General features: G+C 37.7%; 1 protein-coding gene across 2 annotated transcripts in view; it reads left to right on the top strand.

Moving 5' to 3' along the window:
- Positions 1-26,965, top strand: part of TPD52L1 (TPD52 like 1) — a 46,048-nt gene that overhangs the window by 13,292 nt on the left and 5,791 nt on the right. Inside the window, exons 2-5 of one of the 2 annotated variants that reach the window (XM_060753285.2) lie at positions 7,372-7,487; positions 10,738-10,886; positions 17,617-17,718; positions 23,844-23,858. In XM_060753285.2, the coding sequence (XP_060609268.1) occupies positions 7,372-7,487; positions 10,738-10,886; positions 17,617-17,718; positions 23,844-23,858 (382 nt within the window). The remainder of the gene's footprint in view (positions 1-7,371; positions 7,488-10,737; positions 10,887-17,616; positions 17,719-23,843; positions 23,859-26,965) is intronic. The other variant, XM_060753286.2, reaches the window with a different exon arrangement.

Here is a 26,965-nt window from a genome sequence, read left to right as displayed (position 1 = left end):
CATTCCCTGGGGAACGTCCTTGCAGACTGTCAATTCTCTCACACCAGAAGCAACTTGCGATTTCTCGAGTTGCTCCTGACATGAAAAAAAAAACCCCAATCAGATATATATATGGCATGGGTAAATTATTGCATACAGGGCCACGTTACATTTTAAAATTGGACAAATGGGCTGGGCCAGAGGTAGCTAAATGGAGAGTGTGTGAACAAATTGGGAAAAAAACCATGAACAAATTCCTATGCGCATATCTTCTTTGTAGTGCCCCCTCCCTCCAAAAAGGAAAACAATACATAAAATTAAGAACAATTTTAGCCAACATAAACTTAACAGTATTTCAGTGGAAGACCCCAAAGCCTATCCAGTCCAACCCCCTGATAGGAACAATCCCAGGACCATCCAGTCAACCCCCTTCTGGAATGCAGGAAAAGCACAATCAAAGCACTCCCTGGGCAGTGGGAGGGAAATAGGGTTTTGGAAGCAAAGAAGGCAAGGAGGAAGGGTCTGGGTAGCAAGTAAAAGAGTGTGAGCAACAAGGGAGGCCAGGGGGGAAAGGTCTGTGCAGCTCCAAACTTTTATTTCCCTTCATTTCTCAGGAGGAGGAGGAGGAGGAGGAGGAAAGCAGTGTGGCACCGTGAAGCCCTGACTATCACCCGTGGAGCCCCAAGGGCTCCACGGAGCACAGTTTGAGAACCCCTGCTGTAAGCACTTAGTTGAAAACACTCTGAACTGGTATTTTATTGTAGCAAAGCAGTTAAACATAATCACAAATGAAAATCATTTCTCATCCACTATATTTCATATATTTCATTTGCTCATTTTCTAGTGTCTGTGACTGAATAGGGACTGGGATGTCCTTACTGCGTCTTTCCCCCTTCTTAGTGTTGTGTTGTAAAATGAAGAATGATCTCTGTTTCCCTCTTTATTTACCATTTTTAAGTAGTTCTGATAGAAAAGTCTATCTATGACCATGATGGCGAACCTATGACACGTGTGTCAGCACTGGCATGCGTAGCCATTTTCGATGACACACAGCTGCATGCGGCCGCATACAGAGAAGATGGGGCTGCATCCCAAGAAGGACATTTCATCCTCGGCTCCTACACCAGCATTTTTCTATAATGCTGAGATATATGGCATTATAGAAAAAGCAGGGAAGTTAAATAATTCGTTTTTGGTTTATTAAATACAGTTATATATTACAATAATATATTTTTGTTATTAAACTATAAATATCATGAAATTATGGGTTTTTTCTCAAAGTGACACCCCGCTCGAGTTATGCTTGGTTTTTTTGGCGAGTATTGACACACCAAGCTCAAAAGATTGCCCATCATTGATCTATGATGAAGTGAGTGAAATGAGATGCTTCTGCATAGAGTTAAAATAAACAAAAACTTGCATGTTACGGAGAGGCAAGGTGCTTCCTACAAGTTTGTAAATACTGGGATAACACAAACAATTGGCATATTATTTGGGAGAGTTTATGTTCTAAAAATTTGCTGAACTTTTCTTGGTCTTTTAAGAGCTCTGAAGAAATGTGCTGTGATTGTAAATAATGGAAACTACCGTATGGACTGTTCTGAAAGAAATGTATGTTCCATAACATTTTATTGTTTTGGTGTGAGACTTGTACTCAAGACAAAAGACTATCATCAGGACAAAATGCAGACAAACTAAATGGTTTCTGATTGGCAGAATTGTAAAGAGTCAGGCATAGAACACCGGATCAATTCAATTTTTAAAAAAATCAAAAATATATTTTTTTTCTTATTTTATTTGCTGTTCTCTGTTCAGTAAAGAAGTTCAGGAGCCATGTTCTCAAATTGTTTTGATTCGGTAAGTACAGTCTACTTAGTCCTCTATTGTTACACTTCTTCAGCTGCTTTTAAAATACCATAGTTTATCCTCCTTTCTCCTTTGTGTCTTCAGCTTAATTCATTTCCTATAAATTTAGTTCAGAAGTAGTTTACAGTTATTTAATTCAACTATTTTCTTTCGGCCAATTAATATAATAATAATATACTTTATTTATACCCCGCCACCATCTCCCCGAAGGGGACTCGGGGCGGCTAACATGAGGTCAAGCCCAAAGATACAATACAGCAAAATAAAGTGCAAAATACAACAACAAAAATTACATCACAATAAAGTACATACAGTGGCAAAATAAAATAAACAAAGCAAAATAGCATAATAGGAAATCGAACACAATGGGCAGGCCAAATGGACAAGATAAAATGATAAAATCCTGGATGAGGTAGGAGTAGAAAAAGTATATTTGAGAGGAGCCCAAAAAGGATGAATAGTATGGTTAGGCCTTCAATTTAAAACGGGGGAAAGTGCATCATAAGGACAACACTGTAGGTGGAACAGACAGAAATGGGATGAATGGTCACTCTCCAAAGGCACAACGGAAGAGCCAGGTTTTCAGATCTTTCTTAAAGGCTGTTAGGGTGTGGGCTTGCCTAATCTCACCAGGTAGTGAGTTCCAAAGTCGGGGGCCACAGCCGAGAAGGCTTTCTCCCTCATTCCCACAAGTTGTGCCTGAGATAGAGGAAGGGGTGAAAAGAGGGCCTCCCCAGAGGATCGGAGGGATTGTGGAGGTTGGTGGTAGGAGATGCGGTCACGAAGGTAGGCGGGTCCCAACCGTTCAGGGCTTTATAGGCAATAACCTGCACCTTGAATTGGGACCAGAAGGGAGGTTGACTGCTCCCTGTAATTCTGCGCTATCCTCAGTGATAGTGATTATCCCACTTGTGTCTCAGTTATCATCTGTGAAATATTGGAAGTTATGAGATGTACATGTTTTAAATGATACAACATTTGCCAGAACTTGGATAATTTACTTCCAAATGCCTCCAGCCAGCAAGGTCCTACTTCAAGGATTTGACAAGTTCTGAACTCCATTATTTGTTTATTAAAATACATCTGTCCCATCTTATATCAAAAGATCTTAGGGCAAAGTACAAGCGAAATCACTCTAAATTGAAACAATTTTTAAAAATAAACATTATCTGTAAAATAGAGTGAAAGCATATGAAATACAACTAACAAGTTCAAGCATGTTTAAAAGATTAAAGCCATTTAAAAAGCATCGTTGGCATTTTGAAATAAATGAGTGAGGCCCAAAGGCTCGTTTCCAGCTTTGGTCTGCGTCAGACAGTGTGCAGATGCAAACTTTGAATAGACCTCCACATAATCAATTCAAATGTGTTTACAAACAAGTTCAGTCTACAAATCAACACGAACAATATTTCCCTCTCTGTTGAATGGGGATTACCAGATGAATGGACATGTGATTGTGCTGCAAGACAAGCATACCAAAATCTGTGACTGGAATTATGAGTACACTGACATATAATGCAGTCTGAACTGCATCGTATGGTCAGTGTAGATCCATATAATGGAATTCAGTTCAAGTTCAAACTTCATTATATGGGTCTACACTGACTATAATGCAATTCAAGTTGGCAGTTGCTTTCAGTGTTTCAAGTATAATTTGCTAAAAGATTAGAAATGTATGACCTAATATCTGTTTTTCCTTGTTTAGTAGATTTCAAATAAAAGGCTGTTAGGTGTTTATTCTTTTAATGCTGTATTTTTTAGTGATAGAAGAAAAATAAAAATATAGCACTCATAATTCTAGTACATTTGGGGTTTTTTTCTTCAGTTTTGCAGGCAGGGATTTAACCTTGGCTTTTGTAAACTTAAAAGCAATTAGTAATAATGTAGCAATGATTTACCTTTATTTATCTTTTCAATCTGAAATCTAGTTGAGAAATTGTGAAAAGCTACATTTTGCAATTGTATGTCTATGCATATGTCATGAAAAATATCCTTGAATGTTTGTATTAAATCACAAATACGAGCACTAAATTTATTATTTAATGCATTGCATAAATTTACTTCAAATGCAAAGTATTTAAAAGGGAAGAGACTATACAGAAAGAAGCTTCTTGGACAAGCGTATTGCCTTGCTTCACAATGATGATGGTATTCACATTTAGGGATGCAAAGATAGTGATTCTGCTAATCTTTTGTTTAAACCAGACCAAGTTTGTGTCCTAATATCATCCTGCACAAAAGTCAGTACACAGAAAGATATTATGCTCCTTTTAAATATCATACCTCACTTTTTCATATATTTTGGAAGGTTAATGAAAAAAAGAAACCTGGTCTGTCCATGTTCCATCCAAGAAACATGTGCGAGTGATGCTTTCTGTGATACTTTCACTACATGATTTCTCAAATTCATTACATGTATACTGAGCCAGTAATTTGAAAAGGCATTTGTGGAAATAAAAGCTAGTCTTTGCATACTATGAAGGATATATGAAAATCCTGTCTAAGAAGATGGAGGTGGGGTAGAGATAACATGTGTCAATTTGTTATTAACTATCATTGAATTGAATTTTATTTTTTGGCGATCTTATGAATAGGACACCTCCAAAACAGAGTCTACTTTGGTTGGGACTGTATCCCAGCTCCTCTGCATACTATCCCTGCCCCACACCCTGGTTTTAATACATACAGAGTTTAGTTTGGAAAGCCACACAGCTCCGCTCCCCCCCTCCCCCCGACCAATTGTTTGGCCCCTTCAGTGAAAGGTTTTGTTTTGTTTTGTTTTTTTACTGTGTGCACATGTTTGTCATATAGGTTTATGTCTGGCCACAGACTACAGCAGTTGCTGGGTTTTTAAAAATAGCCTTTGTTTCCCTTCATTTCAATTGCCTATGTGAGCCTCTACAAAGTGAAGGAGGAGGTGAAATGCTGACCTGTAAATGTGTCCATATACAAACACCAAATCCAACATAAAAAGGAGAGGAGAGAGAAAGCAATTCAATCAGAAGAGCTGCATTTTTGGTGGAACAATCAGATGACCCGATGACCAGTCCTAACCCTTTGTAAATTGGATGTTTTTTAGATTGCTTTAAAGCCTTCAGGCATCAACAAGAAGTGGTTTTGTATTGAATGCAGAGGAATGTTGTATGTTCCAGCAGGACTGCGATCTAAGTAAATTTAGCCTATTAGATTCATCAGGGGGCACCCTATCATTAACAGCTTACTCAGGTCTTGCAGACTCAGGTCTGTAACTTCCTTGAGTTCATCAATCTGTAATGTGATTCTCCATTTTCTGATTGCCTCCTACCTTATCAAGCATTCTTGTCTTTTCTTGTGATTTATGTCTTCTCATGATATGTCCAAAGAATAACAGTCTCAGCTTAGTCATTTTGACTTCTAGTGAGAGTTTAGTTTTGATTTCTTCTAGGACTCATTGCTTTGTCTTCTTAGCAGTCCACAATATCTGTAGAACTCTTCTCAAGTACTGCATTTCAAACAAGCTGATTTTCTTCCTAACAGCTTCTTTACTGTTCTTTACACGTCAGGATTTTCACTTCCTTCACAGCTGCCCTTCCATGTTCTAGTCTTCTGCTTTCTTGATTGCAGTCTCCATTTTCCAGCAGTGGAGGAGGAAATATCCTGTAGTGACTTGCTCCTCCTCATTTCTGTTAAGCAGCAAACAGACTTTAAGGTAGCAATCACCAGGAGGAGCAACCACTAAAGAAGAGCTTTCCAAACTGTGTGTTGCGACACAGTGTGTAGCACATCCTGTTATCAAATGTATGTTTGCCACATGATCCCTAGTGCGTCTTCTTTTCCTGAATCAGCTTAAACACCTAGCATTTCTTGTTCCATATATGTTAAAAGTTTTTGTTGTAGAATTTTAGGCATCACCTTCCTTGCATAGGAGATAAATGCGGTTCTGTGGTTATTTGCAATCCATGGGGATTGGAATGTATTTTCAGTGTTTCAAATCTGTGGACCATTGTTTATTAGAACTAGAGTAGACTGTTTCTGTAGTATGAAGCAACTCCGTTAGTCTGCCATCTGTTCCTGGTAAATATTATTTATCTCAGGTACTCTGAGTGCACCTTTCGCTTCACCTTCTAAAACTAGAGGTCATCTTTAAATGGTTTCCCCTTGAATTAATTTTTCATCCTTTCTTTTTTCTTTATATAATTCTTCAGTTAATTTTTCCACTCCATTTTTATTTCTCCTTGGTTATGTAATATGTTGCCTTGCTGATGAGATGCCATCTTGGTTTCAATCTCCCTTTGATTTTTCGGATAATGTGGAAGATCTTTTTGTTTGCTAGATAATGTGTTTGCAATGAACAAACTGTTGGTCTTGTAAAATTCAATGCAATTATGTCATTAGCCTCTGGGCTACTTGTAGTTATTCTCTGTTTAACTCCAGTATCTCACTGAGTTCCGTTGGACCTAGTAGTCTCCAGACACTATCCCTTGTTTCATTTGAATTCTCTCATTATGGGGATTCTTGGTGAAATATAGTCAAAGGGGGTTATTATGCCTCCATTTGTACAATATTGACAAGTGTTAGCAGTGGTGTTTCTGCTATTGTCTCTGAGAGATCCTTTGCCAGCATCACCCTTCACTACTGTAACTGACTATTAACTATTTGTCATTTTAGTCTGGTTTCTCAGCAAAAGCCTATACTTTCCAAACTTAAGGAGCCAGACACAATCCTTATGATCTCCAAGGCTACAGAGATGGCAATACCTCTGCTTGAAATCTTGGGAAATCATTGCCAATTGAAATAGAGAACAGTTAGTTATTGTCCATGACACTACCTATAAGAACACAACATCAAATTGCACCATCACAGGGGGCAATTATGCCTCAATTTGTAAAATATTGACAAGTCTTAGCAATGGTGTTGCTGCTATTGTTTCTGAAAGATCCTTTGCCGGAATCACCCTTCACTCCTGTAACTGCCCATTAACTACAGCAACCTTTTGGGTCTTCAACCTAATCTTTTATCTCTTTGAAGTACACAGTCCCACCACAGCAAAAGGGTAGTCAGGTAGGAAAGGACATTTAGATAATCAGATGTAATTATAACATGTTTTCAGTGCAGGTGCAAACACATACCACATATCAAGTTTGTAGAGATTAGGGTGTTATCTGTTTTGGGATTTCATTGCAATATGATGTTGTGTTCTTAGAGGTAGTGTCATGGACAATAACTAACTGCTTTCTATTTCAATTGGCAATGATTTCCAGGATTTCAAGCAGAGGTACTGCCATCTCTGTAGCCTTGGAAATCATAAGGATTGTATCTGGCTCTTTAAGTTTGCAAAGTATTTGTTCTGCTGCTAAGCCCTATGCTCCTCCTTGTTAAGAGTCCAACTATTTTTTTAAAAAAAGTTTCAAAGGATTTATAAAAGCAGAGAGAATTCCAAACAAGCTTAGTTGTTTTAGTAAAGACTGAGAGTGTACTGGAAATCTTTGCATTTTTCTCCCTGCACATTGATGTAGCCCAACTTTCATTTATCTTTTAATTCCAAAGGTCTGTTGCAAAGACAAGTATTACATGAAGCAGATGAAGACATGGTCACCGATGTTGATTTTACCAGTATGATTTCTGAGGAAGAACGAGAAGAGTTAAAAATAGAACTTGAAAAGGTAATATTCATTGATCTTCTTGATATGTCATTTCAAGATCTGATTCAGGAAAACATTGCTAAGACCAAAATTATATATTCTGGAACATATATTGCCTGTAAAAATGAATTGGTGAGTGTTTTGGAATTGCCTATACATTACAGGAGAGTCTTCTTACACTGTTGTGACTTTAACATTTACAAAATTGTACCCACATGGGGTGAACAAAGTTCAATATTTCTGATTTAAAAGGACAGGGAAGTAAATGCCCAAATACTGCTTATAATGAGTGTTTCCTTAAACAGGCATCATCTTACTCGCAGACTGACTGAGAAGAGAATTAATGTAATATGGTACATAGTTTGTTGGGCAGCTTGGGAAACCATGTCTTAGAAAAATGAATTACACTTCTGTCTGGGGGCAAATTTATCTGTTTCATGTTTTTCCACTTCACAGATTTGTTTCAGGGACAAAATGGGGAGACTCCATGTTTGTTTCTCTGAGTTGTTGGGAGGAGCTTGAATATACATTTGATAGGCAGAACAATTTTGAATCTATCTGGCTTAGTTTTACAAGCAAGACAGTTTTTGTTAATACACTTGAAAAACAGTCCTACTTAGTTTGCATGTCACATTTCCCTCTTAACCTCTTCCTGAGAAAGTACCGAAGAGCAGGAACATAGGATTTAATGTCTTCTTCCCTAATCTAGCTTTCTTTTTGATGTGAACAGAGGTTAAGGCCCCCATCCTCAAGGCACATATCGCAATACTGAGTGTTATTAAGTCATAGCTGTTGTAAAATCTAGGTCAGCTCTGCTCAGAAGACTGTTCTAAATTGTTCACAATGTTTAAATAGCTTGTAAATACATTGTAGAAAGGAAATGCATTGGGGATTTGCATTTAGAAATGCCTGGAAATTTTCAGAATTTACACTTTTGCAAAGCTATAATGAATTCATGTTTGCTTAGAGTAGCTGCTGTGCTTCCAATGGGAGTTGCTTGCCTTCTAGTTCTCAGTGCCTTTGAAAATATGTGCGTCATTGCCATAAAATCCTTAGAATACATTCATTCCCATTTCAACAATATCCTAAAAGCACTGATTGTATCTATTCCCATAATTGGGAAGCCATTACTTCCAGATTAACTGCTTTATATTTTCAAAATGTCATATAATCACAATTTCATTATTATTTTGAGTAAATTGTACAAATAGTGTGAAGGTCTTGCAGATATTTATGAATGTATAAGAATTATGACTGTTGACAGCAGATTATTTTCTTTTATACATAGGGCTGGTTTATGAAAGTTATTTTGGGGCATTTCTGTGTAGAAGCTTTTGAAAAACTATTATTCATATGTAAAAACAGCAAGCGGTGCCCTAGTGATAGTAAAATTGTTCAAAGTGAGCTGCACCATATCCATCCCAGTTAGATCTGTTGAAATTAGTGGAACTGACATAGGTCTTGATGGCTAGAAAGTCCCATCCATTTCTCTCAGTCTGCTCTAGTTGGAACTAATAGAGCAGTGCTTCTCAACCTTGGGTCCCCAGATGTTTTTGGCCTACAATTCCCAGAAATCCTAACAGTTGGTAAACTGGCTGGGATTTCTGGGAGTTGTAGGCCCAAAACATCTGGGGACCCAAGGTTGAGAAACACTGCAATAGAGCATTCAGCCATACACTATATGTATGCCAAATTGGCTTTGCTGGATAATTCTTTGTACAGAATTTATCTTACTTTGAAAACATTAATGTATTGGAATATTTTGATAAAGAGAACTGTAATTTGAGCACTCAGAATTTTAATTGTTTATAATCCTCTAGCCTTTTATCTAATAGGACAGCTTTAAAACATGCTTCTTTCATAAAGTAATTCTGATTAGGTTTTCTGAAGTCAATGAAGGTATCTTGTTCAATGAGATAGCTAGGCCCTTTTCTCCCTTTATTTATGATGTTTTCTTTACTAGAACAAATTGGGGGCTCTCTTTAATTTGTTTTATTTTTAAAACAACACAGAAAATAAAGGCTTCCCCATATTGGTTTGTTTCTTGTTAAGATGCTTTCTCCTAGCTCTGCAGGCTAGAGAAAGCTAGTTTTCTATGCAGACAGCCTCTCTTAAAGAGCAAGATTATTTCCATGCCATCTGCTCACAACACTTCAATATGGAGATCTTTACACATAGCAGGACTTACCAGGTCACAGAGTCAAGAATGGGGAAATTTCATTGAAGCCACTATGGGTAATAAATACATGAACAAATTGGCAAAAATAATGCTTCTACATCTGTCACCATTTTAATTTGATACAGTAGTTTCTTTATCAGATAATCCTAAATTTCCATTCTTTTAAATAAACTGTCATGTAAAATTTGCACTAGGATATTCAGCAGCATCAATGCCCCTGTGTAGTTTATTAAAAACAAACACACAATATTTTGTGGTATTTGATTAGACAATAATTACATTATTGGCATCCCCTTTTGTATTGTTAATTGCTGGTATTTAACACCTGCGCTCATATTATTCAGTCCCATACTGTTTATTTTTTTAATGAACCTGTAATTGACATTTAATTAACAGAACTCATAAGTGCACATAAATATGCCATATTTCTCAGTATTTTTCTAAATTTAATTGCAGAAAATTAATTGCAAGTACAGGCTGAGTATTTTATTTATTAACTTTATTTATTATCTGCCTTTCACCTCATAGGGACTTAAGGCAGCTATCCTTTGTCCAAAATGCTTGGGACCAGAAGTGTTTTGGATTTCAGATTTTTGGGGGATTTTGAGATACCCGTATTTGCATATGCGTACACAATGAGATATCTTAGTGATAACACCCAGGTCTAAAAACAAAATTAATTTATATTTCATATACAGGCAGTCCTCAGATTACAATCATCCAACTTAGAAATGACTCATAGTTAAGAACAGGAGTGAGACAACAGGAAGTGAGAAAAATTACCTCTAGGAAGGGAGATTCACTCCTGAAAGAGTTATCATGGGGAAAAGGTGTCTCCACTGTGCTAACTTTTAAAATGGTTGTAAGCTGCCTCATATCTTGTGCTGGGAGAACCGTGGAATATCAGGCAAACAAACCACCTGTAACAAACTTTGAAGGATAATGAAATTAAGCTGACCATATTTTGCTGGAGTGTATTTTTGGCTAGCTTTACTGTTTCCTTTGTGCTCTTCAAGAAAATGTGTCTAGAATTGTTATATATATATAATGAAGAGCAATAATACAAGCTTTTCCTTTGTTAATTCTATTCAGCTTGAGGATGAAATTGCAACTTTGCGTCAAGTGTTAGCAGCTAAAGAGAAGCATCTTATAGAAATAAAGCAAAAGCTTGGCATCAACATGATGAATGAACTGAAACAGAACTTTAGCAAGAGCTGGCATGATGTGCAAACAACTACTGCGTGAGTGGAAACCTCCTACATGTTCATTGTTTCCGTTGTGTAGCACTGAATACTATTCCATTAGTCCTCAGAAAGTTTGGGTCGTACAATGGTTATTTTGTTGAACTTTTTAGTGACTGGTTTTTAGCTTTCATTGGACCATGAAACTTCACTGGATAGACTTGGATAACTCTCTTTCCCTTGTCATATGTGCCGTATCTGAGAGGATAGTTGTGAGAATAAAATGTGAGGGCTATATGATGTGTCATTCTGAGATTCATGGATGTAAATGTGGGATACACACAACACAAGTTGTTACAGCATATTCAGCCAAACTAGTTTTTTAAAGCACAGATGTTGGTGTTGTAAAGGTGATATGTCCATGTTTCGATTATTGTTTGGTTTTTCCCCCTCTCCCCCCGCAAAGTAGTTATTTGTTGACCTTAGCATGTCAGCAAAATGATCACCTAAGGTGCACTTCAGTTTTGTTTTTTTAATAATAACTTCCATCTTTTGTAGAAACTGGCAGAGAAATAACTGTGGACTGTTCAAATCTACATGACATGTACCATCTTAGGATGCAGCCTAATTTCCAGACAGTTCTTTCCTTGCAGTTCAGCAAAGACAGATCTGGAGTCATAAAAATGTAACTTACATTTTAAGACATAACCTGCAATAAATTTACTTGAACAAAATTTAAATTTTTCATATGGAAAAATAAAAAGGACACTCCAGCACATCAGGACAGCCTCATACTGTCCTAATGTGCTGGAATGCAATTCGCATAAATGGGGTGCTTGTTGTGGATTATGGTCACTGTAGTCTAAAGATGCCTTAATGCTTTCACCTAGCATGCTATGTATTTTAAATTTAATCTATTTTATTAACTCTTGTCCCCAAATATGCAATTCTGATGTTTATTTTCTTGATGCTAGATTTATTGCAATAGTATCATATATAGAGGAGGCTAATATGCTGAGTTAGATATGACAACTATAATTTGTCCTCCAGATTTGTGGGTTTCACCTGTGCTGATTTGATTAATATGTCGTCTCTAGGAATCTCTGCATCCTCTAGTACGACTCTGCTTAATGTCTGCCAAACGTTGATCATAGAGTAACAGTAGAGAACCCAGAGATTCATAGACTGAATCCATCTTTACCCATTTGTCGGTCTACCAGCATGATTCTGTGATCAACATCCTCTTTTTCCTTACTCATTGCATTTGTTTGGTGTAATCAGGCGTGTAGAATATGAACATAATAAGTGCATTAGATGTCATCACAGTTTAGACAGAAAACAGGGGCAGAATTCTTATCTGTAGATAAATGCAGAAATAATTAGGTCAAAAGAAATGGAGACAAAATTTATATGCAGGGGCAAACCCAGTCTTTGTTTTGTACGAATGCCTCTTTGGACATTGCAAAGGCATATTTACTGGAGCCAAAGAAACAAACAGAAAAAAACAATAAAATTTCCCACTGATTTGGTGAAAGAGAAACAAACCAGTGTAGACAAAGAAAGCTTTTGCATTCAGTTCTGTAGTTCATGTAGTTGCTACTTTTACAAACAAAGTGATTGGGTAGCGTGTATTACTACACTTCTTGTGACTTAGAAGCCAGAGTTCTTGTCTCCTCACTTGCCATGCATGAGTGATACTGCATTTAGCCTGAGGTGCCTCATTAGGATGTTTCCCCAATAGAGATCTGCCTTTTGTTGTTACCCTGAAAAGCACCAGGTAAAATGATAGCACTCTATCCTTAGTTTTGGATCCTAACAACATGCCCATGAAATGAAGAGGATAGAGGATCCTGTTGGCAGAAAAGGAAGAAGGACTTTCGTGATTTCCACCCATTTTAGTCTTCTGGAGTAGATTTTGGAGACATAAGGGGCTGAATGAGGAAGGATAAAAGTTGCCTCTTTTGCTTTTTACTGGCAGGAGAATCAGTGTGTGATGGAAACATTTTATGGATTCCTGCCCTAATAATGTCTGACTCTGTAGGCCAACAACAAGAACCAGCTTTGGAGGGAGAATGCAAAGAAAATGAAGGCATGATTCTAGAAACAACTGTGTTTAACAGACAACAGGATTTCCATCATAACCAAAGACTCAGAATTGGTTTGCAAACTCTGACTAAGAGGAAACATGGTTAGTGTTAGCCATGGGGAAAGCCTGGGCACCTCTAACTCTTAAGAGGCTTGTGGAAACAAGAGAGCTTCATGAAGAAAAGAGCTCAGTTCAGCAGAAGACAATTTATCCCTGCATTGGACCATTGTGGAGCAGCAGCCGGAATTTAGTTGCACAATTTTCACTTAAGAACCTTCTCCCCAATTATAATTATCCTGCAGAGTCATCCTGATTGATTAGTATATTATTAGCTTTAGTAACATTTATTTTATGTATGTTCTCTGCTCACTCAGAGCATGTTGCAATACAGTTCCCATATCTATGAGGTCAGTATCTATTGGTTTCATGTATTAACATCTGACAAAACATGGCCTATCTTGGCATTTTCTAAGACCACCAGTGTGACTCTGGTATTCTTGGGTCAAAAGTTCATTGTTTCAATAGAGTGAGGTCTGGAAACATATCCCTGTGGATACAGGGAAAAATACCTAATGGTTAAAGCAATAATTTATTAGTTGCTTTCAGTTGTGTATATGATATCTGCATGTGCTAAAACAAACACGTGTCAGAGTTTCCTTTCAATCCCACCCCTGCCCTCAGTCTTCTACATCAACAAAAAAAACGTACTCAGAAGATTTCCTAGACCATCTTTGCCCAGCAATGATGGTCACCCAATCCCAATTCCATGGGTGAAAGCAATTTATATCCTCAGGATTATCCTGTTGGATCCTGCTCAGTATTCTGTTTAGGGCTCCAACCTGAGTATGTAAACCATCAGACAGGAAAAGGGGAAAGGTGACTTGTGGCATGTGAACAGGGGCAGCTCAACCCATTACGCAAAGTAAGCATTTGCAGTATAGTTGATTTTGCCCAGGGGCACTCTTGAGGCTCTCTTGGAGGAAAATAGACCTTGACATATGCGAGTTGTAGTTACTAGGATGTATAGTTCACCTACAATCAAAGAGCATTCTGAACTCCACCAATTATGGAATTGAACCAAATATGGCACACAGAACTCCCATGAAAATATATATACACAGAAAATATATATCAGTGATTGGTTGGGGGAGTGGGGCCAAAATACTGTTTGCTTACCGTTGAAAATTACCTAGGGCCGCCTCTGCATGTGAATGTGCACTCAAATTAGCAATTTGAATAGTTATCCTCAAGGTTTTAATAACACTTAGCAATTTTGACAAAGAATGTAAGCATAGCAAGTCAAAGCATGTCCTATAAAGCAGTCATGTGCAAATTTAAGAGGATTGTGCCCAATATTATGGGGCTGCTTTTAAGAGAAGAAGAACTACTTTCGCTTTGCCCCTTCTTTCTAATTTTTCTCAACGAATAACTGCAGCAATGACTTTTGTTTCATTATCACATTTATGTCCCAGATTTCCTCCAAGGAGCTCTATGTGATACATAGAGCCATGTTATCCTTGCGTAAAGAAATCTTTTCTCTTATAAAGCTGTGAAACAGCGATTTGTCTGAGTTGATCCAGTGAATTTCATGAGATATTTATTTAAATCAGTGAAGTATGCTGTTCCATAATTTATGAGTTATTTGGAAACAATCCGTTGTGATGAGTTGCCATGTTGTTGACAATACCAGGTTGTGCACTTCGTTGCTATGCCCTGTTTCCTGTGTATGGGAACTATTTTTACAAAGTGCGAAAGAGGAGGCTGCAGAAGTCAAGTCTATCTTCAGTAGGCAGATAATAATTCTTAATGTTTCCTACTTTTAAGACTCTCAGGACACAATTTGCAAATGGAAATTAACACATTAAGGAAATATATGTAGCATGACAGTTGTAATAAGTGGTAGATAGTGAGGTGGAGGGCAATACATAGAAGACAGAGGCAGGGGTACGTGAAGCTAGGTATAGGTTTAGGCCATAGGTATTGGTGACCAAGAATAGCAGAGCATTTGGACTACTGGATTAAAAAATGTGCACTGGCAATTTTGACAATCTTCATTTTTAATGCTCTTTTTAAAGTAATTTAAAGAAGAAGAAAATTGAGTAGTCTTTTTCTCTTAAAGTCTTCCAGGGGCCTTTCAAGACAGGGCTTCATCCCAGGAGCATCCGTGTTTTAAAAACTTGGATGTTCCTGGGGCCCTAGAAAGCGTGCGCTTTCTAGGGTGGGTGTCCAGATGTTCTTCAGGGACTGGCCCAGGAGAACACCTGGAGACTCTATCCCTCTCCCCAAAAGCCTGAAATCCCCTTTTAAAAATAAAAGTACTTACCAGCCTCCACTAGAGAGCTGCAGCAGCTTTCCTGGCACATAGAAATGATGAGCCAGGAGAAGGGGGGGAGGAGCGATTTTTTTGCCTCCCCCCCCCCCCCCCCACAAATCCTCCTGGCACGTCTATGCACCAGGAGAGCTACCGCAGCTCTCCAATGGAGGCTGGTAAGTACTTTTATTTTTATTGGGGGGGGGGGTAGGGCTTTTAGCCCAGAAAACTGTGGGAATGGTGTCTGGACTGCAGTCCAGACACAGGAAGTAGTGGGTTTATCCCGCGCCTTCCAAGAAGGCGCAGAATAAACTCACTATCAAATTAATTCGCCTCAAATCTGGGTTTTCCCGATTTGTGTCAAATTAATTCGGGATTGTCCAGAATGTTGTTTAGACAGCCCCCTTTTTATTGGGGAAGTTTCTGCAATAAAGGGGCTGTCTAGATCCACCTAGGATTGCAGTTCCTTGCATACTTACTTAGGGCATGAACTCCAGGGGGGGCATACTTTTGAGTAAAATGCTGTAAATGACTGTGCTGCTGTTCATTAGAAGGCAGGTGGGTTGGAAAATCTTAACAGCAGGCACAAAGCCTACTAGCAGAGAACAAGCTGTAAAAATGCTCCTGTTTGTTTCCCTAATTTTCAACCTGCTTTACTACAAAGGATTTAGGAAGCACACACTTTGTTTTTAACTGCAGGAGAAAATATGCCCACAGGCAGAAACCAAACCCTTGAGAGTTCTTCCTCAGTGTTCCCACTTCTCCTCACTTCTGGTTACATAAAGCACAATTCTTATCCTTGAAGTAGAATGAAGCATGAGCTATAATTGTATTTCAAAGGGAAAAACAAAAGCCAAGACAAAGGAAAAATATCTTTAAAGTGGAAGTTGCAAGAGATCTTTTGAATTCAAACATTTTTTTTCTTATTTGTTGCTGGCTTGCTCTCTCACAAATGCCAGCACATCCTTCTAAATCCCTCAGATAGAAAGAGAGTACCTCTTAATTTCATTGTGATCTGCTGTGACCCAGGATTTGAAAAAAAAAACTGTTTTGTGAAACAAAAAGAAAGAGAATGGAATTACTGGAAGATAGTGGCCTTGTCTAAAAGATATTGCAGTAATATGATCTGGTTAAAAAAAACCACGAATAGAGTTTGAAGTACATGATATATCTTCAGTTCAGACTTGTTCTCCACAGCAACACCAGTTTGCTGGAACAGGAGTTGTTTTCTGTTGTAGGACTCAGATGCTGTTTCTGCTACTGCTGCTCTACCAAAAGTGGCTTTAGTCTCATCCCATTTGTAAGCAAGTAGGCTTGTATGTAGCTGGGCTAGGCACAGGCAAAGTGCGTGCTTCTTGTGTCTCCAAAGTGACAACACATATAAAGGCAGCAGTTTCTGTTATGTCTGGCTCTGACCTATTTCCTTTAGCCATTGTGTAGAAGGAAGCTCAGATGTTAATGCTGCTGTCAACTCCCACTGCCTAGGCCTGGCTAGAGGTGTCCTTAAGAGATACTCCACTGAGGCACAAACAGTTGTGCCCTTTTTGGCTCAAGAAAAACAACAGAATGAAAATTGAGTTATTAGATCAAGTATTCCATCTAGATTCCTGCCTCCCTTAGAAGCTGTGGGTGAGTATTTCCCTCTTTGAACCACCTGAATGTAGACCAACCGGGGCTTTGAGGGGAAGGTAGGGGAGAGGAATGTATGTGTAGCAGCCAGAAGTCAGGAACTTGTATTGCTTTAAACCAAAAAGGCAATTCAAGTGACTTGCTGATGAATTGTGCAAGAGAGACAATATAGGATCTGATTAAGGTGTTCTGATGTGTGAGAAAGCACTGCCCTGCCTGCCTCAAGCAATAACCATTCCTTGTTAATGTAATTGTATAGTTTACATCATGTAGGCAGTCCTTTTTCATGAAAAAAAGAATTGAAAATTGAAAAAGGTAGATGCTGAAGTGGCACAATCCAAAAATGTGCATTTAGAGAAGAATGGAAAAGGGAACAAACTGAGAGTGGGTGGCTGGATGAAGAAAGGCAAATAATTGCTCTTTCTTTCCCATGGCAATTAAGTTTATATCCTTACATAAAATTATGCTGTTGCAGTTTATTGCTTTGATCTGGATGAGCATCTTGTTATATATATATGAAGCATACTTAACATCACTGAAAAGCTGTTGGGATCAAAAAGTATTCAGCAAAGAAAATTTAAAACTATAAGGTGCATTCTTTGCTATTTTTCAGTTGAGATTAATGTACTAAAGTCTCGTTTTCATAATAGTTTGTTGGTGAATTTCAGGTATAGTTATAATAATCTTCTGAATTACAACCTCAATGGCTGGATTTTGTTTTCTGTTAAGATTGAAACTGACATTGTTGTGTATTTTGTTTCTAGGTATAAGAGGACACAGGAGACTCTGAGTCAAGCAGGGCAAAAGGCCACAGCTGCTATCAGCAATGTTGGAACAGTCATCAGTAAGAAGTTTGGGGATATGAGGTACAGAAAAATAGACTTAATTTCAAAGATGAAGTTTAGTCATCTTCCCTTTTCTTTATTTCATAACATTATGATGATTAAGTTGAATCATGTCTAAGCCAACATTAACTTTTGCTCTTTTTATCACAAAGGAAATAATGATAGCTCATTAAGTTGTTTCCCTGATTTAAAATCTTGGTCAATTGCAAGAGAAATCAGAGATCATTTATTGGAATCCTGTTTAGTGAATAACACTAAACATGTTTAAGCAAAGCCAGAAAATCTCCATTAGCCTAATTCCTTTGATGAATGAATATTTGAGACAGAAATGTTGGAAGGAGAAAAACTTGCCTCCAAGCTATTCTTGGAAACATCAATACAGTGACTGTTTTATCAAATTCCCTAGGAACACAAAACAGTAATAAAAACATCTTTCGTATATCTCTTCACTGCCTTTGGCAAAGTGCTCTACACATAGCAAGGTAGAACCATTCAGAGATTCACAACTATCCTTCACAATTGAATCGTTTTCCTTCATATGACATTATTGGTAATGGAGGAAGAAGTAACTGTAGATTAGCAAGGATTCCTCCTTCTGTGGTCTTTCTCACCCAACCTTCTCCCAACTAAACTATGTGACAATAGCTACTTAATTTGAGAGTAGAGAGGAATGTACACAAAGGATAAAGAGTTAAGTCACACATTGCAGAAAGCTGTAGCTCTGTTTTCAAAATGGAGCTGTGAGATTGCTGATTCATAAAATAGAAAACATAGGAAATCCTAATCATAAATTAAGTCACATTGGGTTTGGCCCTATAATTATAATCCAACTTCCAAAGGAAAATCTCACATGTATTTCCAGAGAGTGAACAAGTAGTCAAGGATGATTGCATCAACAGATTTTAGACATACATAACTATTGGTATTTTAATATATATATTTTAAATTTCATCCTCTAGCTGAAATAGGGCCAACTGAGCATTTACATTTTGTTAACTTTACTATAGTCATGTATTTTCTATGTTGTTTATACAGACAGTCCCCAAGTCACAAGCATATGACTTACAAATGACTTACATAGTTAAGAAGGGGGGGGGGACAACAGGAAGTGAGAGAAATCTACCCCTCCTGAAAGAGTTATTATCATGGAGCAAAGGTTTCTCAACTGAAGCTTTCTCAACAATCCTTGTTTCAACAATACACCACATTGTTCAAGATCCAATGATCATAGGACAGAAAGTGTGGTGAAATCTTCTGAACAGGGGCACAGACAAACACAAACTATCAATGGCTGAAGCAATACTTTAAAAATGTACCTGTTCCAATTTACATACAAATTCAACTTAAGAACAAACCTACAAAACCTATCTTGTTCATAACTTGGGGACTGCCTGTAATCCCCTTCTCTCCCTCTCCCTCCTCTGTTTTCCTCCCCTGCTCAAATGTTCATTTGGGACTTTATGGGCCACAAACAGCTTCATGTGTGTCTCACACTGAAGTATCAGATATACATTTGTAGTTTTTTTTAAAAAAAACAAACAAACTGTATTTCAGCATGTACTTTGTGAAGTATCTGTGATACGTGGTATATGGTACGGATAATTTTTCATCTGTTTTGAACACCAAAGACATTCACAAAACAAAGAATATGGAACTAATAGAATAAAATACCAATTTGTGCAAGCTTCTTGTTCGCAGAATGGTTCTCTGACAATTACTTAGTTACAAATTTGTATCTGATAACAGTTGAGCTACCTTGGTCTGGGACTTTCTCTCTCTTACTCCCGAGGAGCCAAGAGGGAGAAGACTCAACTGGCTCCAATTGTATTTCTTTTTAAAAAGAAGGAAGAACATCAGACACAGCCAGATCTAATGTAACAATTAAGTGAGGAAAGTCAAGATTTTCAGGACCCCAAAAGAGGGGTGCGAGTATTATGCCTTGATGAGTATTGCACAGTGAAATATGGGTATTTTGAACTGGTTACTCTATGTTGTTTTATAATCCTTTCATCCCTATGTCCTCTTGTTTGGACTGAACTATGTATAATGTCTTCAGGGCTGTTAATAAGTGGTAGTGGGTTTTTTTTATTTGGAGCTGGCTGCCTGAATTTCCTTCATTATGTCTGAGGGAATAAGAAGTGATAACGGAGTATTTTCTGTGACATTTAACTTGTGGAAACTAGCCTTTCACAGCCATAATGTTTTATAGAACAGACACATACACACACAGTTTCTATTATGTTCAGTGCCATTAACTGTCAAGTAACTTGCCCCACAGTGTACATTTCTGTCCTTATTTTGAGCCATCTTTCATGAAAAGTCTTCAGGAACTTTCTGTTGGATCCTGTTATTAAAAAACCTGGTCTTCTGGACTGTTGAAGTGTAGATAGCAAGTGGTCCTTAAGGAAAGGAACACAAAGTCTGGTTGCTTGAGCGCATGGAAAAACAAAATTAAACAAGTCCCCTTTTTTGTTCTGCATGCAAATTTGGAGCAATAGTTTTTATTCCTCTCAATACTTAAGTTTCATTCCACATACTTCTACCTTCACCAATGAGAAGGAAATTCCTTCCGTTCTTTGAAGCTCCCAGCATCACCTCTTCCACCGTTCTCAAGAGTCCTATGAGATATAGATTGAGGCTGCAAGACTGCATTTGTGAAGATTACATATTACATCCTCATTCAGCCAGCAGGAAAGCTCTGTTGGATCTGACACCTCCCACTGATAGAAAAAGCTCTTTCTGCAACAGACTATGTTACATCCAATGCAACAGACTATGTGGAATCCAATTTGGAAGTAAAAAAAGATAGTGCTTAATGCAGTTCTTGAGTGCTGAATGCAGAAGTCCAGCATTGGAAGCTGTATATACTGTCCTTTTTAATGTATTGCATATGTCAACTTCATGGGCAGGTTTTGGGGCCAAAATTATGGATTTTGATGTGACCCGTGGATAAGTCAAGGGTTATTCTGCAGAGAAGAGAAACCACCAGTACTGCCTTAAGGGGCCAGCCGCTCTTGGCCATCACCAGGTATTTCTGCAGTTATTCAAAAAGACTAAAACCAGCACCATGGTGGAGAGAGTAGAGGGGGTGGTGCTTCTTTTAGGTACTTCCAAAACAGATTTGCCACATTGCTTAAAAAGGAATTGTTTCCCCTTTTGATAAGTGTTAAGGTACAGTGCTCACACTGACACCTGGATATGTTGGCCCCTTTTTTGGTCTGATTTTTTATTAAAATTTCCAAACTTATACATGAGTATTAGGGCTGTGCAAGATTTTGTTTGTGCCTTGTTTGTTGTATCTATTTTGTAAGATTCATACATACAACGCAATATTAAAAAAAATGCAAGGGGCATCCATGCAAAAAAACCTTAAGATTCCAAACACTGACATATGACTTTTCAGAAGAGTTATGTAAATCTCATAAATGGCTCCAGATCTTTGACACGGGCAGCACTTATCCCCCAAAAGGGCAGGGTTTGGTTCCCCCAAAGGGCCCTGAGGAGGATGGCAAGGCACAGGGTGGAGGGAGAAGCCCTGCTCTTTTCCCCAAAGGGGGCGGCAAGGGAGGGGGGACAAGAGGGATGGATGCAGAGTTGGACGGCCGGGCAAGGGAAAAGCCCCTCTGGCACATGGCCGGCCTGGAGAGAACAGGCAGAGGCCACATTTACATTGAGGCTTTAACACTGGAAGCAAGCAGAATTCTGGGAAATGTTGTTTAGAGTGGGACTTTTAAATTACCTGCCACAGGGGTCCTTGCCTTCCCTAACTATATTTCCCAGAATTCCTCCCTTAAAGTTTTGGTGTTCATTCTCTAAAGGGGTTTAGAGATAAAAGGGAATTGTTGGGAGTTGAATCAACCCTGTGAGGTAGGCAAACTTGAGAGGCAGTAACCCCAAAGTTTACCTAGTAGGTTTCCTACTACTACTATTATTATTATTTCAGAAGACTCGGTGGGCATGTGTTGGGGGTGCTTTGACGGTGCTTTTCCTGCCTGGCAGAAAAGGGTTGGACTGAGTCTTCTAGTGAAATAGTACTGTTAAGTTTATGTTGGTTAAAACACCCTAAAAATCAGTGGGTGTTCAAATCTTTCTAAAATTTGGGTTGGGGGAATGATGCCCAGGTTATGTTACAACCTTTGAAGATGCCTGTCATAGTTGCAAGCGAAACTTCAGGAGAGAATGCTTCTGGAACATGGCCATACAGCCCGGAAAGCTCACAACCCACTGAGCTTACTTACTTAGGCAATCCCTCGTCGTTCGAGTATGATGGCCTTCCAAGTGTAGTGTCTTGGCAGTGGATAGCTGGTGACTGAGTCATATTGAGCTATATCCTTGTTGAATGATGGTGAAGATGTCAAGAGAACAGCTAGATAAAATTGAAATTTGATTGCACAAGAAAGAGTATACTTTCAGATCAGTTAAAAGAAAAATATATTCTTAATTTTTGTATCAACTAATAACAGGTAACAGTTTAGACAAAATTTGAATAGCAACCACATTCAGGATTTCTCATGAACTGCATTACTAAAGGAGTCCAACTAATTTCAGTCTACATGACTTTTGCCTTATAAAATTATGTCGCTTTTTCAAACACTAGTGAATATATCAACCAAATTCTATTTGCTGATGGCATAGGTTTGAAGCTTTGTTATTGCATTACATCTATTCATTTTTTAAATGCCTCCATATATCCGATTGCATTACCAACAGCAGCAGTACTTGTTTGATTGCTCCCCTACAGTTTCCCATGCTTCTAATTATAAGAAGAATTATAATTATAAGACTGTATTATGAGTAATCTTATAAGTAACTGGTTTTACTAAAGTAACTAAACCATTAAGTTGCATCTGTTGCAATTTATTTGATGGAGCTGAAACCATGAGCCAGTAACAAGGATTGTAAAGATTAATGCTTCGAAGCTGCTTTTCTGTTTCTCTCTTGTGTTGTTTATTTTGATGGATACATACATTATTCTCTCTCCATTCCCTTTATATTACTTTGTTTTTCAGGGATGAAATAATAATTGTTTTGTTACATTCCATCCCTATTAACAGAATTTGAAGCTAGGATTGTTCATGTTAAGTTCTTCTGTGCACGTTAAATTATATGAAACTAGATACGGACTTCAATAACAGGCTTGGATTACTTGAGAGTACTTTTGGGGCTTTTTTCAAACTGGATTATGCTCTTATTATCAACCCCACTCTGAGATTGCAGCTGGCAGGAACAAGCTTCCCTTGTACACTTTTTTATGAACCCTACAGGCAGCTTTGTGACAAAAGTGCTAGAAATTGTGATGTAGTTTCACCAACATTTATTATTCAGATAGTCAGATTATGGAAAATGTCAAGCCAACTACAAAAAGGGGTTGTGTGAACTGAGACAAATGTATTTATCAATGTTAAGAACTTTTGTGCCTGATGGTTGTAGAGCAAGCATGGGCAAACTTTGGCCCTCCAGGTGTTTTGGACTTCAACTCCCACAATTCCTAAGAGCCGGTAAGCTGGTTGGGATTTCTGAGTGTTGAAGTTCAAAACACCTGGAGGGCCAAAAGTTTTACCATGCTATTTACAGAGTGAGGTTGGGTAAAGTAAAGCTTTTCAGCAATCTTGGTAAGCCTTGGAAGCCCAGATTTTGTGGCATAAAGATGTTTTGTTGATTTCTTTTCTCAAATTGCCTACTTCTTTTTGCTTAGCTTAGCTTATGCCCTCCTCCAACTGAATTGGAATCTTTGTTTTTTAGTTTTTTAAAGTAAACCTGAATAAAAATATTGAACTTTCCAAAATTGGGGGAGCCCCTGTCAGTTTCCTATCTATTTTGTAGAAGTCTCTTTCCAGTCATTCAAAGAAGCATTTCATCACTGCCAGGATTTAGATGGGATACTTCATTGCCATGAATTCTACTGAATCTCTCAGGTGACTTCAGCGCTATTGGCCGCAACACCATTCGTTGATAAATAATGTGCAAGTCTCAGAGTACACACAGCATGCGCACAGACGAATTTAATGCAAAATGAGCTAAATTTATATAAATGTCATCTTAACACTTGTGGTTTTGAGTATTTCATGTCAGATTTAGAAAAAGGTTTGCATAGCAATATCCTACTGCTTAACTCTTCTTAATTTTTCCTTATGCTGCTGGTCCAGGTCTCATTCAATTGGGTAAGATTAATGTATGCTGTAATTTATTTATTTATGTATCTATTTACTATATTTATATACCACCTTTCTCAATCCGAGGGCAACTCAGGGCAGTTTACAAACGGCACAATTTGATAATGTTTAGTATAGCTTATTTTATGAAAAGGACACAACATGCTTCTCCTTTTTGGTGCAAAATTAGAAACGTAGTTGTCTTTTATCATGATTTTACATACTGGGTAAGCAGGGAAGAAACTGTTAGATTGTGAAGCAAGGCATATGCTGTCCTCTTGTTCATTTTGAATTTTTTTCTTTGTGGATATGCGTAGAAACCTAGAAAATACTCATCTGTGTAGCACCATTCTTTTTACTGGGAAAATGGGAGAAAAGTTTGGATGCTTTATTTTTTAGCCTTTGAAATGTGTTTATTTATTAATAGCAAACATTATTGAAAACAATAATTAGTTTAGTAGATAATAGTTTCTGCAATAAACTGAAAACAATAGGAAACAAATGAAATAAGTGTCCAGTTAACATGTAGAATATTGGCCTGGTTTGAATAATGTTTTCCAGATGGTCTCAGTTACTCATAGCCTCTGTGTGCCAGTCAAACCTTATAGCTTGGTCTATGGGTTTTGATAGCTAACACTCAGGAATGACCATTAAGTATCTGATATCTCCTTAAGTTTAATGATTTGGTCGCCCATACCATGTCTATGCATGACCAGGAACTATGTCTTCCAGAGAAATATGTGTAATCTCTGGTTGTCCCTTTGTGTTGTCTCCATGTGTCCTGTAAATTTAGATTTTCCAATTGTTGTATGCATGCTTTGGGTAATTCACTCTTTTTGTTGGTGTTCTTGATTCTGCTTACTGTGTTATTTGATTTGTCCAAAGTTGCATCTGTTACCCCATTAAAATCTCCTAAGATTACCAAATCATCCCAGTTTTGCTTGTCTATCTCTCTTTTCAGTTTTTTCATAAATTTAACTTTTGCCCCGTTTGGTGAATAAATATTGCAGACTAGTGTTTTTTGATTTTTTATTTCAATTATAACTCCTACGTATCTCCCGTCTGTATCTTGGAAAACTTGCTTTGGCTTCAGCCATTCTTTCACGTACGTCACCACTCCTCTCTTTTTCCCGTCACATGATGCATAGAACTCTTTGCCTATTTTTTTATATTTCAAATATTTCGTGTGTTTGTTTGCAATATGCGTTTCCTGCAGTGCAACCAGGTCCATATTTTTTTGTTTTAAGAAATTGAAAACTTTCCTTCTCTTGCTGGGTGCATTCAGTCCATTGACGTTGTTCAGGTATATTCTTATATGCCTACTCATGATCTTCTTCTGTCATTTTCCATTCCACAATTTCTTGGGGAGGTATCAGTTGATAATTTTCAGGTGAAAACTCCCTTAATCTTTTGTTCTCCCTTGCCTCTTGTCCCTTCCATGGGGTGTAGTTCTTGTTCTCAGGATCCTTGGCTTTATTTTCTTCCGCTGAGACTTCCCCATTTCCTGACTTTGTTTCAGATCTTTCTTGTCTTTTAGTCTCTTTTCCTATTGTGCTGTTGTGGAATTTTCTTTGTGGATTCTCTTGAGTTTTGGGTTTGATATGTTCCATATAGAAGGCTCTTGCTTTTTCTTCAGTGTTTAACCAGTACTTCGTGTCGTTCAGTGTTACACTGATTCCTTCAACTTTTTCCCATTTGAATTTTATTTTCTTCCTGATGAGCTCTTCAGTTAAGAAGGTATATTTTCTTCGTTTGGTTAAGGTTTGCTGAGTGACTTCTTTCATGATTGTTACTTTTTTCTCTTTGTAATAAACTGATTTTTTTGTGTTTTCTTTAAGAATTATGTCCCTAGTGCTTTTGCGACAGAAGCTTATTACTATGTCTCTGGGGGTGTTATGCTTTTTGGCGTATCCGGTAGGAACTCTATACACCCTATCCACATCGTTGCCTATAATTTCTGTGCTTACTTCTAGTAAATCTGCTAATAATTCAATCATTGTCTGCTTCACGTTTTCGTCCTTTGATTCTTCTAGATTTCTGATTCGTAGTTGGTACTCCAGCTCTTTATTTTCAATCATCTCTGTTTGTTGCTGTATTTTTTGGCTGATGTTTTCCAGTTTGCTTACTCTGTATTCCATTTTTCCTTGTGCATTTGTTATTTTTTGGTTTTCCTTTTTCATTTTGTCAAGGTCTTCCTGCAGTTTGTTTATGTCCTTTTTGAGGTCTGTTTTCATACTTTTAATTTCTTCTTGTAATTCTTTATGTTGTGTGTCCTGTTTTGTTGATATTTTAACTATTTCGGCCAGTATTTGGCTGAGAGTTGTTTCTTCTGTCAGTGAGTCTTTTTTTGTCTGGTTTAGTACTTTTGCCTGCGGCGTGTTTTTCCCTTTTGTGCTTTGCATTGCCATTTTTTAATTTAGTCTGGTTTTTCCTTCTTTTTCTGTTTCTTTGTCTCTTGTGGTAATTAATTTTTTTATTTATTTTTTGTTTTTTTTGCTCTTTATCTTTCGTTTGTGGGCTTGGGGGTGTAGGGGTTTCGCCAATAATTTGCTTTGTACGTCTCTTTTGTTTGCCTTTATTTTATTTTGCCTTCTTCCTTGGTTTCTTCTGTTGTCTTGATTTTGCTTTTATTTTGCTTTGTTTTTCTTATTATTATTTATTATTATTATTTTATTTTTTATTTTTTTATTCTCTTATTATTATTTTTATTTTTATTGTTATTATTTTATTTATTTATTTTTTATTTAATTTTTTTATTGCTGTGAATTGTGTATATTTGGCTTCTTACCTCCTGTTCTTCACTTTTCCTTTTTCGTTCTTCTTTTTATTCTTTTCCCGCCCTTTGGGTTCTCTTCTTTCTTATTTCCTTTCTTTCTCTTTCTTTTCTCTCTGTATTTGCCCTTCTTCCGTCTTCTCTTCTTTATGTTTCAGCGTCCCTTCCGGTCTTTACTCCTTCTCGCGTTCTCTCGCGTTTTTTCGCGTTCTCTCGCGAGAGAGTCCAATTCGCGTTTGCTGCCTTCCCTTCTCTTCTCGTCCTCGCTCTCGCGGCTTCTCGCGTCTCTTTTTTTTTTTTTTTTTTGCCCTCCGCGTGTTTGGAGCCTCGTCCCTCTCTTTGT

Source organism: Anolis sagrei, chromosome 1, assembly GCF_037176765.1.
Source record: "Anolis sagrei isolate rAnoSag1 chromosome 1, rAnoSag1.mat, whole genome shotgun sequence".
Classification (NCBI taxonomy): Eukaryota; Metazoa; Chordata; class Lepidosauria; order Squamata; family Dactyloidae; genus Anolis; species Anolis sagrei.
The sequence above is the reverse complement of the archived record's forward strand: the minus strand, read 5'-3'. Positions and strand labels throughout refer to the sequence as shown.